The sequence below is a fragment of the Anomaloglossus baeobatrachus genome, chromosome 3, assembly GCF_048569485.1.
Source record: "Anomaloglossus baeobatrachus isolate aAnoBae1 chromosome 3, aAnoBae1.hap1, whole genome shotgun sequence".
Lineage (NCBI taxonomy): Eukaryota > Metazoa > Chordata > Amphibia > Anura > Aromobatidae > Anomaloglossus > Anomaloglossus baeobatrachus.
In genome coordinates this window covers 518,094,975-518,111,157 of record NC_134355.1, presented here as the reverse complement: position 1 = coordinate 518,111,157, position 16,183 = coordinate 518,094,975, and the positions used below count along the sequence as shown (strand labels likewise).

General features: G+C 43.6%; 1 protein-coding gene across 12 annotated transcripts in view; it reads left to right on the top strand.

Moving 5' to 3' along the window:
- The window catches only part of MBNL1 (muscleblind like splicing regulator 1), a 286,937-nt gene that overhangs the window by 222,221 nt on the left and 48,533 nt on the right, over nucleotides 1–16,183 (top strand). For all 12 annotated transcript variants that reach the window (XM_075340727.1, XM_075340731.1, XM_075340728.1 and 9 more), the window contains exon 3: nucleotides 140–310. In XM_075340727.1, coding sequence (XP_075196842.1) covers nucleotides 140–310 — 171 coding nt within the window. The remainder of the gene's footprint in view (nucleotides 1–139; nucleotides 311–16,183) is intronic.

Below are 16,183 nucleotides of genomic sequence, written 5' to 3'. Positions count from 1 at the left end.
GAAAATCTATTTAAGCAACCATGTCAGGAGTAGAGACCGGTCTCTTCTAAGGCGTCATGTTCTCTCAGAGTATAACATTAGACTGCTGTCTTTTTGGTAAACTGAAATACTAATCTTCATCTCCCTTATTTTTCCCTAGGGACGCTGTTCACGAGAGAATTGTAAATATCTCCATCCGCCACCACATTTAAAAACACAGTTAGAGATAAATGGACGGAATAACCTGATTCAGCAAAAGAACATGGCCATGCTGGCCCAGCAGATGCAGCTAGCCAATGCAATGATTCCCGGTACTCAACTCCAACCAGTGGTAAGTGACGTAGACGGCTCTACTGTGGAAATGATATGTTCTTATTGTATTGATCACTTATTTGTTAATACATTATTCCTTTGTTCAATATCAATTTCCATCAGATATACTTTTAGTGATCGCTCCCCTGTTTTATTCTTACAAAGCTCCTTATAGCCTTCTTCCTTCAGTCAGGTAAAGAGGTAAAAAGTTCAAGAAGCTGTATAAGATTAGGAAAATATGGCTGCCTCTTGTCTTTGCCTGCATCTCTATACTGGACATACCCTGTATACTCATGTGAAAAAGTGTTTGCCAACTCCGTGATTTCTTATTCGTTTGTATGTTTGTCACACTTAAATGTTCAGATCACCAAACAAATTTAAATATTAGACAAAAATAACACAAGTAAACCCACAATGAAGTTTATAAATGACAATCATTATTATTAAAAGAAAAATAAATACAAACCTACAGAGCCCTGTGTGGAAAAGTGATTTCCCCTAAACCTAATACCTAGTTGGGGCACCCTTAGCAAAAACAACTGCAATCACGCGTTTGTGATAACTGGCAATGAGTCTTTTTCAATGCTCTTTAGGAATTGTGGCCCACTCATCTTTGCAGAATTGTTGTAATTTAGCCATTTTGGAGAGTTTCTGAGTATGAACTACCTTTTTAAGGTCATGCCACAGCATCTCAATTAGATTAAGGTCAGGCCACTTCAAAGTCATAATTTTGTTTTTCTTAAGCCATTCAGAGGTGGACTTGCTGGTGTGTTTTTGATCATTGTGCTGCTGCATAACCCAAGTGTGCTTCAGCTTGAGGCCACGAACAGATGGCCGGACATTCTCCTTCAGGAATTTTTGGTAGACAGCAGAATTCATGGTTCCATTTACCACAGGAAGTCTTCCAGGTCCAGAAGCAGCAAAACAGCCACAGACCATCACACTACCACCACCATATTTTACTGTTGGTATATTGTTCTTTTTCTGAAATGCTTTGTTACTTCTACTCCAGATGTAATGTGACATGCACCTTCCAAAAAGTTCAACTTTTGTCTTATCAGTCCTCAGAATATTCTCCCAAAAGTCTTGGGAATCATTAAGATGTTTTCTGGCAAGACTGAGAGGAGCATTTATGATCTTTTTGCTCAGCCGTGGTTTTCATCTTGGAGCTCTGCCATGCAGGCCATTTTTTCCCAGTCTTTTTCTTATGGTGGAATCAGTGGAATCATGAACAGAGAGGCCTGCAGTTTGAGGCCTGCAGTTCTTTAGATGTTATTGTGGGTTCTTTTGTGACCTCTTTGATGGTTCGTCACTGTACTCTTAAGGTAATTTTTTGCTGGCCAGCCACTCTTGGAAAGGTTTGCTACTGTTCCATGTTTTCGCCACTTGTGGATAATGGCTCTCACTGTGGTTCGCTGGAGTCCCAAAGCTTTAGAAATGGCTTTATAACCTTTTCCAGGCTGATTGATCTCAATTACTTTGTTTCTCATTTGTTCATGATTTTTTTTTTATCTCGGTATGATGTCTAGCTGTTGAAGATCTTTTGGTCTACTTCACTTTGTCAGGCAGGTCTTATTTAAGTCATTTCTTGCTTGAGAACTGGGTGTGGCTAGGGGAATTTTTTAACTTAGCTTTCAAAAAATGTAATAAACCAGAGTTAATTTATGTTTTAAGTTCAGTGGGCAATCACTTTCTCACACAGGGCCCTGTAAGTTTGAATTTCTTTTTCCCTTAATAATAATAATAATAATAATAATAATAAAGACCTTAATTTATAAACTGAATTTTGTGTTTACTTGTGTTTTCTTTGTCTAATATTATAATTTATTTAATGATCTAAAACATTTAAGTTGGACAAACATGCAAAACAATAAGAAATCAGGAAGGGGTCAAATACTTTTTCACCCCACTGTAATGAGACTGGCATTGATTCTGAAAGAAAATAGCATTGCAGTAACTTGATGTATCCACTTTAAGGGAAATGTGAAAAACTTTTGTCCTTGGCTTGAGGTTTGGTAATGTAGCTAAACTCCATTCACTTTAATAGTGCACAGATGCAATACCAGAAACAATCCAAGGACATGTAGGGCACTGTTTCTGAGACAAGCAGCCATGTTATGTCTACTGTTCAAAAATGTCAATTTGCAACAGACTACTTAAAGAGTAACTAAACTTTTGTTATTTTTCATTTGTTATTTATTTTATTTATTATTAGTGATGATACTGGTAACGAGCAGTTGGATGCTTGGATGGGCACTACTCGAGTACCAAGTATAATGAAAGTCAGTGGGGGACTCAAGCATTTTTCTGGGAAATCTTCCAGAAAAATGCTTAAGTTCTCCATTGACGTCTATTATTAACGAGTCGCGCCCATCCGAGAACCCAATTGCTTGTTACGAGATCTGAGCACCCTGAAGAGGTACTGCTCACTCGTCACTGTGTATTATGGTTTGCTTATATATCGCCGTGAAATTCTGTAGCGCTTTACAGATATCATCACTGTCCCCACTGGGGTTCCCAATCTAAATTCTTTATCAGTATGTCTTTGGAGTTTGGGAGGAAAATGGAGAAGCCGGAGGAAATCCATACAAATAAGAAGAGAACAGAGTTCTCTTATTTGCAGGTAGATCTGTAGAGGTCCAGGACCTGAGACCATAACTGGTCGCTCAAAAACAACAAAGTGCACAGCTCAACAGACAGGAGAGCAAAGCTCTTGACTAAGCGGCAAGCTTGCAGTACGGCTACAATGGAAAGTCTATGCTTTCTACTGCTTCCATATTGCAATCTATTTGCGTGCTCAGCTGTGTGCCTCTGTCTATAGAGCCGGACACCTCTTGACGAGTCTTAGAGCGATCGTATGGGGTTTCAGGACCTGGACCACCACCGATCAACTTGCAATTAAGAGAAAAACATATATATATATATATATAAAAAAAAATAATTTTACCACTGAATTCAATAGGACCTATATAAACCTCAAGCGGAGTTCTCTCGCTAGAAACCGCGGCCAGAATTCAGATATTAAACTCTAAATGAGTCAGCGAGCTCTATACCAGGCAGCATGTTAAAGGTCACGGCGAGGTACGATATTTCTATTTACTCACAACTTGTCACAGGGGAATGTAGAAAACATCACAACAGCACTACCCAGGAATTCAGCTCTGGACACAGAATATAAGCTGCTGTAGACTTATCCTGTCAGTAAGCGGGCTTGTTTTACATATGGAAATTGGCCTTATTAATATGGTGAAATAAATAACAATCAATAATAACAAATTATACAGGGCTTTGTTCATTTCCATGTAGCACATCAGCCGACATATGCTCAGTTCATGGACTCATGGCTCCTGCAGCATAACTTTCTTTTGTCAAATTACATGAAAGTTTATTAGTTGGGGCAGGCAGGGTTGCCACTTGGAAATTCAGAGCCCTATACTGGCAGATTTTTTGGGCCCCCTCGATACTCCACCCACACTCTGCCCCAGCTCCACCTATATATATATATATATATATATATATATATATACGCACACACACAGTCATGGCCAAAAGTGTTAGCACCATTGAAGTTGTTCCAGAAAACGAAGTATTTCCTTCAGAAGAATTAATAATACACACCTACCATAATACACACGCTATACCACCCCTCTCCAGAATATCTCTCCCGCACTGTCTCTATGTATAATATGTTCACACAGACATTGCCCCTCTGTATAGTATACCCCCACATAATGCCCCTCTGTATAATATCTCTCCCACACACACTGCCTCTCTGTATAATATCCCCCACACAAAAATTGTTCCTCTGTATAATTCCCAACACACACACTCTGCTCATCTTTATAATATCCCACCCATACACTCTTCCTCTGTATAATATCCCCCCAGACACTGCTCCTCTGTATTATTTCTCCCACAAACATACTGCTTCTCTGTATAATATCCCATCTACACACTGCTCCTCTGTATAATATCCCCCCACACATTGCTCCTCTGTATAATACATACACACACACACACTGCCCCTCTGTATAATAACCCCCCAGACACAGTGCCCATCTGTATATTATCCCTCAGATACGCTGCTCCGCTGTAAACTATCCCCCCATACACCAGTCATGGTTGTCATGCCCTTATGGCGGCCCTGGGAGCAGAAACATATATTTTAGAATGCAGCCCTTAACAGCAGATTCAGTTTCACCCATAGAATAAAGTGACTAGTACACTTTATTTGAGAATAGTTAAAATAAAGGGGTTTCCCACTTCCATAATATTGAGGATCTATCCTATTCATCTGAATAGGAGCTGATGCGCTGTGCCTGGCAGCGGCCGATAATCACTGTGACACAGCAGTGGTGTTCTACTTCTTGCACTGTTTACATCTTAACCCGCTATAGCTGATAACAGCTGATTGTAGCATACAGGGTGTCAGACCGTCATTGATCTGATATGGATGATCCATGCTAACAAAGTTCGTCAATATCATTAGAGTAGAAAGTCAATGCAATCTCATCTCATTTGTAATTACAATTACTGTAGTACATTCAAATACAGGTACAAAGGTGTCGGAGGCTATGATACTATTCATGGTCCTCATTGTAAGCTCACTGAAAGGCAAAATTTCCATACAAATAAGATAAACTTGGTCATAATGAAGCCGATCAGGTAGATCATATCATTAATCTACCCGATTGGCTTTGACAAATAATGGCTAATGATTGGCTGAATTCAGCTCATCATGTGAATCACTTATAATATCCAACCAGTCAATGTTTTGCTATCAGCCATCACAAATTATCGTTCCGGTGTTATTTTCAAATAAAGGCAGAAGTGGTCAGAATTGGGCATTTTAACAGGAATGTTTTCTTTTGTGTACAGCCAAATCAATGATGAAAGTGTTTTGCCGTATATTAGTGACATGATATTGGCACGCTGCTTCCTTGGCACTGTCTGCAGCCTCGCTTTTGTTGTTTGCTGATGATACAGCTTAGATCAATGGTTTCTTAGTATCATTTACATAAATGTGGGATGATCTACAGTGGTGTGAAAAAGTGTTTGGCCCCTTCCTGATTTCTATTCTTTTGCATGTTTGTCACACTTAAATGTTTCAGATCACCAAACAAATTGAAATATTAGACAAAGATAACACAAGTAAACACAAAATGCTGTTTATAAATGAAGGTATTTATTATTAGGGGAAAAAGAAATCCAAACCTACAAGACACAGTGTGATAAGGTGATTGTCCCCTAAACCTAAAAACTGGTTGGGCCACCCTTAAGGTCCAGTCACACTAAGCAACTTACCAGCGATCCCAACAACGATAGGGATCGCTGGTAAGTTGCTAGGAGGTTGCTGGTGAGATGTCACACTGCGACGCTCCAGCGATCCCACCAGCAACCTGACCTGGCAGGGATCGCTGGAGCGTGGCTACACGAGTTGCTGGTGAGCTCACCAGCAACCAGTGACCAGCCCCCAGTCTCCTAGTTACAGCACACATCAGGTTAATTAACCTGATGTGTGCTGCAGCTAAATGTGCACAGAGCAGGGAGCAGCGCACAATGCTTAGTGCTGGCTCCTTGCTCTCCTAGTTACAGCACACATCGGGTTAATTAACCTGATGTGTGCTGCAGCTAAATGTGCTCAGAGCAGGAGCCGGCACTGACAGTGAGAGAGGCGGAGGCTGGTATCATAGGTAAATATCGGGTAACCAAGGACAGGGCTTCTTGGTTACCCGATGTTTACATTGGATACCAGCCTCCGCAGAAGCCGGCTCCCTGCTCACTGCACATTAGTTGTTGCTGTCTTGCTGTCACACACAGCGATCTGTGCTTCACAGCAGGACAGCAACAACTAAAAAATGGCCCAGGACATTCAGCAACAACCAACGACCTCACAGCAGGGGCCAGGTTGTTGCTGGATGTCACACACAGCAACATCGCTAGCAACGTCACAAAAGTTGTTCGTTACCAGCGATGTTGCTAGCGATGTTGCTTAGTGTGACGGGGCCTTTAACAGCAAAAACTGCAATCAAGCATTTGTGATAACTGGCAATGAGTCTTTTACAACGCTCTTAAGGAATTTTCACCCACTCATCTTTGCAGAATTGTTGCAATTCAGCCACATTGGAGGGTTTCTGAGCATGAATCACCTTTTTAAGGCCATGCCACAGCATCTTAATTGATTTAAGGTCAGGACTTTGACTATGCCACTCCAAATTCTCAATTTTGTTTTTCTTAAGTCATTCAGATGTGGACTTGCTAGTGTGTGTTGGATCATTGTCCTGCTGCATAACCTAAGTGCACTTCAGCTTGCGGTCACAAACAGATGGCCAGGCATTCTCCTTCAGGATTTTTTGGTAGACAGCAGAATTCATGGTTCCATTTACCATAGCAAGTTTCCAGGTCCTGAAGCAGCAAAACAGCCCCAGACCATCAGACTACCACTACCATGTTTTACTACGGGTATGATGTTCCTTTTCTGAAATGCTGTATCACTTCTACGCCAGATGTAATGGGACATACACTTTCCAATATCAACTTTTGCCTCGTCAGTCCACAGTCTAGCCTTCTAAAAGTTTTGGGGATCATCAAGATGCTTTCTGGCAAAACTGAGTTGAGCCTTTATCTTCTTTTTCTCAGCAGTGGCTTTCATCTTGGAGCTCTGCTTGATTGAGAACAGGTGTGGCAGTATTCAGGCCTGAGGCTAGTGAACTTGAACTCAGCTTTGCAAAGATGTGATAAACCATAGTTAATTTATGTTTTAGGGGGGGGACACTTTTCACACTGGACCCTGTAGAGTTTATTTTTCCCTTAATAATAAAGACCTTCATTTATAAACTGCATTTTGTGTTTACTTGTGTTATTTTTGTCTAACTTTTACATTTGTTTAGTGATCTGAAACATTTAGCTGTCACAAACATGCAAAACAATAAGTTATCAGGTAGGGGGCACAGACATTTTCACACCACCGTATATTGCCTTCGGCTGCATAGATGCAAGCGCACCATTATTTATGACGTCAGGACAAGACACTATGGCACATTTCTTACCAGAGCTGGCTATAGTAAAGGTCCAGTCACACTAAGCAACTTACCAGCGATCCCAACAACGATAGGGATCGCTGGTAAGTTGCTATGAGGTTGCTGGTGAGCTGTCACACTGCGACGCTCCAGCGATCCCACCAGCAACCTGACCTGGCAGGGATCGCTGGAGCGTGGCTACACGAGTTGCTGGTGAGCTCACCAGCAACCAGTGACCAGCCCCCAGTCTCCTAGTTACAGCACACATCAGGTTAATTAACCCGATGTGTGCTGCAGCTAAATGTGCACAGAGCAGGGAGCAGCGCACACTGAGCGCTGGCTCCTTGCTCTCCTAGTTACAGCACACATCGGGTTAATTACCTGATGTGTGCTGCAGCTACATGTGCACAGAGCAGGAGCCGGCACTGACAGTGAGAGTGGAGGAGGCTGGTATCAAAGGTAAATATCGGGTAACCAAGGACAGGGCTTCTTGGTTACCCGATGTTTACATTAGTTACCAGCCTCAGCAGAAGCCGGCTCCTGCTGCCTGCACATTTAGTTGTTGCTGTCTCGCTGTCACACACAGCGATCTGTGCTTCACAGCAGGACAGCAACAACTAAAAAATGGCCCAGGACATTCAGCAACAACCAACGACCTCACAGCAGGGGCCTGGTTGTTGCTGGATGTCACACACAGCAACATCGCTAGCAACGTCACAAAAGTTGTTCGTTACCAGCGATGTTGCTAGCGATGTTGCTTAGTGTGACGGGGCCTTTACTGATTTCTTTTTATAGAGTTTACTTGGAAAATAAAAGAACTCCACTTATAATAAGGGTTGGTTACAAGCTCATCAGTATCTTGTTGTTTCTTGGGCTACTAGAGTTTCTAAAGTAAGCCTTCAATCTTATTTAATACAATTACTCTTTTTTTATCATGACATGACTGGTTCTATGGTATATCGCTATATTACATATGTGAGGTTTAAACAAGAACATGAGTGTATTTTTCTGTGTACACAGACACAGTACAAGAGATTCTGTTAGAGAACACCGTTACTGCTGCATTACATCAGGGCCATAGAGACAAGAGCAGGGGAAGGAAAAGTGACTCGCTTGGACCGGCGTTGCTCAATCCGAAGCTCAGAAGCAAATAGTACAAAAAAATAAAATTGAGGGTTTGGCACTCACCGGTAAATAACAGCTCTTTATGATCTTCACGTCACATTAACAGACAAGTGGGAGGGTAGGTGCAGGACACACATGGCCGAATGATGGCTGTATGCGCAGAGTGTGTGCGAAACGGCCTGCATCTGTCCACGTGTGTCCCTCACCTACCCTTCCACTTGTCTGCTAATGTGACGTGAAGATCATAAAGAGCGGTTATTTACCGGTGTATGCCAACCCTTCAGTTTTGTTTGTAGACACAGTACAAACTACTATGGAAGTGACTGGATCACTGCCAGGCACTGAGGGAAATCCCTGAGGACTTTTCGACACTTGCAAGGAACAGAGAGTTCCATATTCATGAGGGTGGAATGTGATATGTCGTGTCCACCACTACCTAACCCTTTATATTCCTTTTCACCCAGGACACCCAGATCATGCCCTGATAAGTCCTAAAGACATCCACTCTTATAGTATTCACAGGCTCTTTCTTCTAGCAGAAACTCTTCTAATCATTATTATTATTTATTATTATAGCGCCATTTATTCCATGGCGCTTTACAAGTGAAAGAAGGTATACGTACAACAATCATTAACAGTACAAAACAGACTGGTATAGGAGGAGAGAGGACCCTGCCCGCGAGGGCTCACAGTCTAGGAAAAATCTTGTACGCAATTGTGGGAAGAGGAGATAAGAAGGAATAGAGAAGGAGATCTTGTGAGGATCTGAGGTTGCGTGCAGGTAGGTATTGGGAGACTAGGTCTCAGATGTAGGGAGGAGACAGGTTGTGGATGGCTTGGTATGTCATGGTTAATGTTTTGAACTGGAGTCGTTGGGCGATGGGAAGCCAGTGAAGGGATTGGCAGAGTGGCGACGCTGGGGAATAGCGAGGGGAGAGGTGGATTAAGCGGGCCGCATAGTTTAGGATAGATTGGAGGGGTGCAAGAGTATTGGAGGGGAGGCCAGAGAGCAGGAGTTTGCAGTAGTCGAGCCGGGAGATGATGAGGGCATGCACTAATGTTTTTGCTGATTCTTGGTTAAGGAAAGCACGGATCCTGGAGATATTTTTGAGTCGTAGTCTGCATGAGGTGAAGAGGGCTTGGATGTGTGGCTTGAAGGATAGAGCAGAGTCGAGGGTTACTCCAAGGCAACGAGCTTGTGAGACTGGGGAGAGTGAGAAACCATCAAGTTTGATGGAAAGGCTTGTTGGAGGAGATGAGTGAGGAGGAGGAAAGATGTAGATGGAGAACAGCAGGGGTCCAAGAACTGAGCCTTGGGGGACACCGACAGATAGGGGGCGAGATGAGGAAGTGGTGTGAGAATGGGAGACGCTCAAAGTTTGGTCGGTTAGGTATGAGGAGATCCAAGACAGGACCACGTCTGTGATGCCCAGAGATGAGAGAATCTGTAGTAGGAGGGAATGGTCTATTGTGTCGAAGGCAGAAGACAGGCCCAGGAGGAGGAGGATAGAGTAGTGTCGCTTGGCTTTGGCGGTTAGTAGATCATTGGTGACTTTGGTTAGGGCAGTTTCAGTAGAGTGATGTGGTCGGAAGCCAGATTGTAGCTGGTTAAAGAGGGAGTAGGAGGAGAGGTATGAGGACAGTTCAAGATGGACATGCTGTTCCAGTAGTTTTGAGGCATAGGGGAGAAGGGATATGGGGCGATAGTTTGACACAGAGGATGGGTCAAGGGAGGGCTTTTTGACGATGGGTGTAATGGAGGCATGTTTAAAGCATGAGGGGAATACACCACTTGTTAGTGATAGGTTGAAGAGATGGGTTAGGGCTGAGATGAGGACTGCGGTGATGTTGGGGATGAGGTGCGATGGGAGCGGGTCCAGTGCACAGGTAGTTAGATGTGATCTTGAAAGTAGAGTGGAAAGATTGTTTTCTGTCATGGTGGAGAAGCTGGATTTGGAGGAAGAGGGCTGAGTAGCTATGATGAGGGGCCGTGGTGATTGTGGGCCAAAGCTTGCTCTGATGTTGTTAGTCTTCTGCTTGAAGAAAGAGGCAAAGTCTTCAGCTGAGATGAGAGGAGAGGGAAGTGGTGTTGGAGGACGGAGGAGAGAATTGAAAGTGTTGAATAGCTGTTTAGGGTTGTGAGAGAGAGAGGATATGAGGGATGAGAAGTAGGTTTGTTTTGCAGTAGTCTGCACTGTTTCCCAAATGAGTGAAAAAATAGACTGTTTCAAGTGTTCATAATCTGTTTTTCTTTATTGAAAAAATGTTTTTTGTGCTGTACAAAGTAGAAAGTCCGCCGACGTTTCGGCCCTAGGCCTTCCTCAGGTCGGACAATCAGACTGAAGTATATTTATATGTGAATAAAACAGAAAACCAGATATCAGCGGATATACATGATGTATACAATAAAGACAATCCAATTGAAAATAACAAAGTACATATGCAAGGAGATACAACATAGGCGGTGATTGTTGTGATTTCACCGCCTATGTTGTATCTCCTTGCATATGTACTTTGTTATTTTCAATTGGATTGTCTTTATTGTATACATCATGTATATCCGCTGATATCTGCTTTTCTGTTTTATTCACATATAAATATACTTCAGTCTGATTGTCCGACCTGAGGAAGGCCTAGGGCCGAAACGTCGGCGGACTTTCTACTTTGTACAGCACAAAAAACATTTTTTCAATAAAGAAAAACAGATTATGAACACTTGAAACAGTCTATTTTTTCACTCATTTGGGAAACAGTGCAGTGTGCCGGAACTCTCGTTCTCTGAGCACTACGTTTATTTTTTCCAGAGCACCTGCTTAAGGTGACGCGAGGCCTTACCTCTTTTGTGTTTTGCAGTAGTGATTGTGGACTTGAAAGTGGTGAGGGACTCTTTATATGCAATGAAGTGCACAGTGGAATGAGACTTCTTCCATCTGCGCTCAGCAGTTCTAATCCTTACTTAAATTGACAATAAGGAGGAACGCTCATAACTTCTGACATGTCTGCTTGAAAAAAAATGTGACATCAGAAAATCACCTATTACAACAGTGTTTCTCAACTCCAGTCCCCAAGTTCCTCCAACAGATCATGTTTTCAGGTTTTCCTCAAATCAGGTTTTCAGGATTTCCTTAGTGTTGCACAGGTGATGGCATTATTCCCTGTCTAATATTGAGGAAAACCTGAAAACATGATCTGTTTTGTAGGTCTTGAGGACTGGAGTTGAGAAACAGTGTATTACAAAAAAGTATTTTAGGTGAAATGTATGATTTTTGTTTTTTTGTATTTTTTACATTTTTCATATCACGATTTGAATTAAAGAAAAAATAAATAAATCTTGCAATTTTCACCCAGGTCATTGGGGCTATTTTAGACTCATACTCTCTTCTTTCAGGAAACCCTCATGTATATTGGCAGCAATGATCATACTGATGATATCTTTTTTATTGAAGCATCTAAAGGTCCAGTCACACTAAGCAACTTACCAGCGATCCCAACAACGATAGGGATCGCTGGTAAGTTGCTAGGAGGTTGCTGGTGAGCTGTCACACTGCGACGCTCCAGCGATCCCACCAGCAACCTGACCTGGCAGGGATCGCTGGAGCGTGGCTACACGAGTTGCTGGTGAGCTCACCAGCAACCAGTGACCAGCCCCCAGTCTCCTAGTTACAGCACACATCAGGTTAATTAACCCGATGTGTGCTGCAGCTAAATGTGCACAGAGCAGGGAGCAGCGCACACTGCTTAGTGCTGGCTCCTTGCTCTCCTAGTTACAGCACACATCGGGTTAATTGCCTGATGTGTGCTGCAGCTATCTGTGCACAGAGCAGGAGCCGGCAGCACAGGCAGTGAGAGCGGAGGAGTCTGGTATCAAAGGTAAATATCGGGTAACCAAGGACAGGGCTTCTTGGTTACCCGATGTTTACATTAGTTACCAGCCTCAGCAGAAGCCGGCTCCTGCTCACTGCACATTAGTTGTTGCTGTCTCGCTGTCACACACAGCGATCTGTGCTTCACAGCAGGACAGCAACAACTAAAAAATGGCCCAGGACATTCAGCAACAACCAACGACCTCACAGCAGGGGCCAGGTTGTTGCTGGATGTCACACACAGCAACATCGCTAGCAACGTCACAAAAGTTGTTCGTTACCAGCGATGTTGCTAGCGATGTTGCTTAGTGTGACGGGGCCTTAAGGCTACTTTCACACTTGCGTTTTTTTCCTTCAGTCGCAATCCGCCGTTTTGGAAAACAGCGGAATCCGTTAATGGATTCCGCTACCTCCCATAGACTTGTATGGACGATGAATTGCAACTGATGGACCTGCGTTGCTTCCGCTGGCTGACACTGCGTTGCTTCAGCCGGGCGTAAGGAACGCAGCATGTAACGTTTTTTGAGCAGCGGAATCCTTAGGATTTCACTGTGCACGCTCTCTCTGGCTCCCTGCACACGTAACCAGGGTACACATCGGGTTACTAAGCAAAGCACTTTGCTTAGTTACCCGATATTTACCCTGGCTACTTGTGCAAGGAGCCAGCGCTAAGCGGTGTACGCTGGTAACCAAGGTAAATATCGGGTAACCAAGCAAAGTGCTTTGCTTAGTTAACCGATATTTACCTTGGCTACGTGTGCAGGGAGCCCGACACTTACCCACTCAGCTCTGCCCCCACCCACACTCCACTCCGCATGTACACACACACACACGCACACACAGACGCGCACACACGTGCGCGCACACACACACACACTCACCTGTCCCCAGACTTACAGTCCCCGGCACTGACGTCCTCAGTGCCATGGCCCCGTTTGGCTCCACCCACCCTGCACTCCGCCCCCCGCACACATTCTCGGCAGCCGAACGATCAGCTGATCACCCGGCGGCTGGCTGCTGTGAGCAATCAGCTGATCACCCGGCGGCTGGCCGCTGTGAGTGATCAGCTGATCACCCGGCGGCCGGCTGCTGTGAGCGGTCAGCTGATCACCCGGCGGCCGGCTGCTGTGAGCAATCAGCTGATCACCCGGCAGCCGGGTGATCAGCTGATCGTTCACAATATTCTGCCGCCGGTAAAACTATAAAGAAAGAAAAATAAAGCAGATTCCGTTGTTTTGTATGATCCGTTGCATCCGTTGTGCCACTATATGCAATGCATCCGTTGTGCCACTATATGCAATGCATCCGTTGCATCCATCACACAACGCAATGCAATGGATGCCGTTCAAGGCAAGTGTGAAACTAGCCTAATAAGAGTGTGCAACGGTGAATGTGAAGGGAGGGAGAGCAGGGGCAATAGTGACATTACTCATTGTGATTATTATCAGCTGTGTATAGAGATATTATCAGCCATTGTAATTCTTCTGCAATGTCTTCTGTTCAAAACATAAACAATGGCGCTAATTCATCAAAAAGACCAATGATTATTTTGCCTGTTTTGATGTGGGGGTGTAATGAAGTCAGACTTATTCGGGAAGAGGTGTATGCCTCTTCATCAATCTGGTGACTAACGATTGACGTGTACCTCCATTCGCCACACCAGAAATCTTTTTGGCATAGGGAGGGCCTCAGCTTATCATGAAATAGACAGGCTTTGTCGTCCTGCCTCCGCCATGCTTCCATCCCGCCCCAGCTCTGCCCATTTTGGCTGAGCTGTAAAACTTCAAAAGTGTTTGTTTGTTTTTTTTTTTTTGCACAATTCCAAATTCACTTTTCAAAACAATTTATGCCAGAATTCTGGCAAAATTTGATGAATCGGGTCCTATGAGTCTAAAATTGCCCCAGTGGCCTGTGTAAAAATTGCAAGATTTCAGTAGCTTATTTTTATCACAGTTTGTGAAATAAAAACTAAAACATTGTCTAAAAAAAAATGCATTTAACACGAAATCTGATTTAAACATTAGGTAATTTTATGATTATACATTCCCTTTAAAAAAAGTTGTGTTACTTCTGAACATTTCTTCAATAACTCTGTGAAGAGCCATTCCTCTGTTATCCCTCCTAGGAATTGATGTTCTCCTTGTAAGCTGGGCATGTTCTTCCATAGTCTAATGCTACTTATTGGAAAGCATGTCTGTGTGCTTGAACACACACCAAAAAATTAACACCCAGTTGTCGATTTATTCACTAAAGGCTAGGAAGAATTACACTGAAATAATAATAAAGAGGTCTAAGAAAATATAATCCTGATTTGTTGTTTCATGAAGAATCTCAAGTATTTACTAAGCTACATATGTCAAGGCAATGTGGCAGGTATTGTGCACCTAGCTTTTTAATCAGTAAGACAGGTGCACTGTACGTGCAATCGGTTCCCGTAAAGCCTGCTTTACACGCTGCAATGTATCTTACAATGTGTCAGCGGGGTCACGTCGTAAGTGACGCACATCCGGCATCGTAAGGTACATTGTAGTGTGTGACAGGTACATGCGATTGCGATTGAACGTTAAAACGTTCATCGCATACACATCGTTCATTTCTCTAGAATTGCACGTCAGATTGTTCATCGTACCGGGGTAGCACACATCGCAGTGTGTGACACCCCGGGAACGATGAACAGATCTTACCTACGTCCTGCGGCTCCCGGCCCACAATGCGGAAGGAAGGAGGTGGGCGGGATGTTTACGTCCCACTCATCCCCGCCCCTCCGCTTCTATTGGCCGGCTGCCGCGTGACGTCGATGTGATGCCGCACGTCCCTCCCACTCCAGGAAGTGGACGTTCGCCACCCACATCGAGGTCGTATGGAAGGTAAGTACGTGTGACGGGGGTTAATCGTTTGTGCGGCACGTTCAACAAATTGAACGTGCCACACAGACGATGGGGACGTTGCAAATCGCATACGATATCGTATGCGAGATTGCAACATGTAAAGCAGGCTTAAGGCCTGCAGTTATTTGTAGATGGGACATCATTACCCCCCTCCCAATGCAGAAGTGAGCAGATCTAAATACCCTTTTAAATATGATGCATGGAGTTTGTACACAAAAGGGACTGAAGACGTGTTCACTCCACGCTACTGCTGAAGACTTTCCCATGGAAGATCCCGGACACAGTGGCGATAAATGTTTTCATTTATTGCATTTCAAAGCCATTATATGCTTCTTCGTCAGGATAAGTAAGGATAGTTTTTATTGAAGAAGAAGCCTATGAAGGCTTTGAAATGCATTGAATACAAACCACTTATCTCCTATGTTGTATCCTGGATCTTCCTTTGGGAGGTCTTCAGCAGCAGCGTGGAGTGAACACGTCTTCTGTCCTGTTTCCGCATTGTCTGCACTGTCCTCTGCACTCGTCCGCAATGGCTGCTCCGTTATTAAGCGCATGTCTTCTGTGTCACACAACTTGAGCAGGTGAGCGTCCTCTTTATCTTTTGTTCCGTTTTTTTTCCAGGTAAGACCCTATTTTGCTCCTTAATGTTCTTTCATGGAGTTTGTACATGACACACATCTCTACAGTTTCATAGTAAACATTATTGCTTTTGAGTCACACTTTATAGAGAAAATCTTTATAATGTCGAATTGTATAAAATAATCTGTGCCTTTTTTCTTGGATTTCCACATACGGTATAACTAAGACAAAAAACTCCTTATATCTCCATGTGAAATCTGAGATCTGCAGGGGGGAGAATTGTCCCATAGACTTGTAACTTGTATGGCGCCATAGTACAGAGTGGGCCATAAGTATGGATACACCCTGATAAAATGGAAGTGTTTGCTGATATCACCTTACTGTTTGTGGCATATTAGTACATTGGAGGGGCAAAACA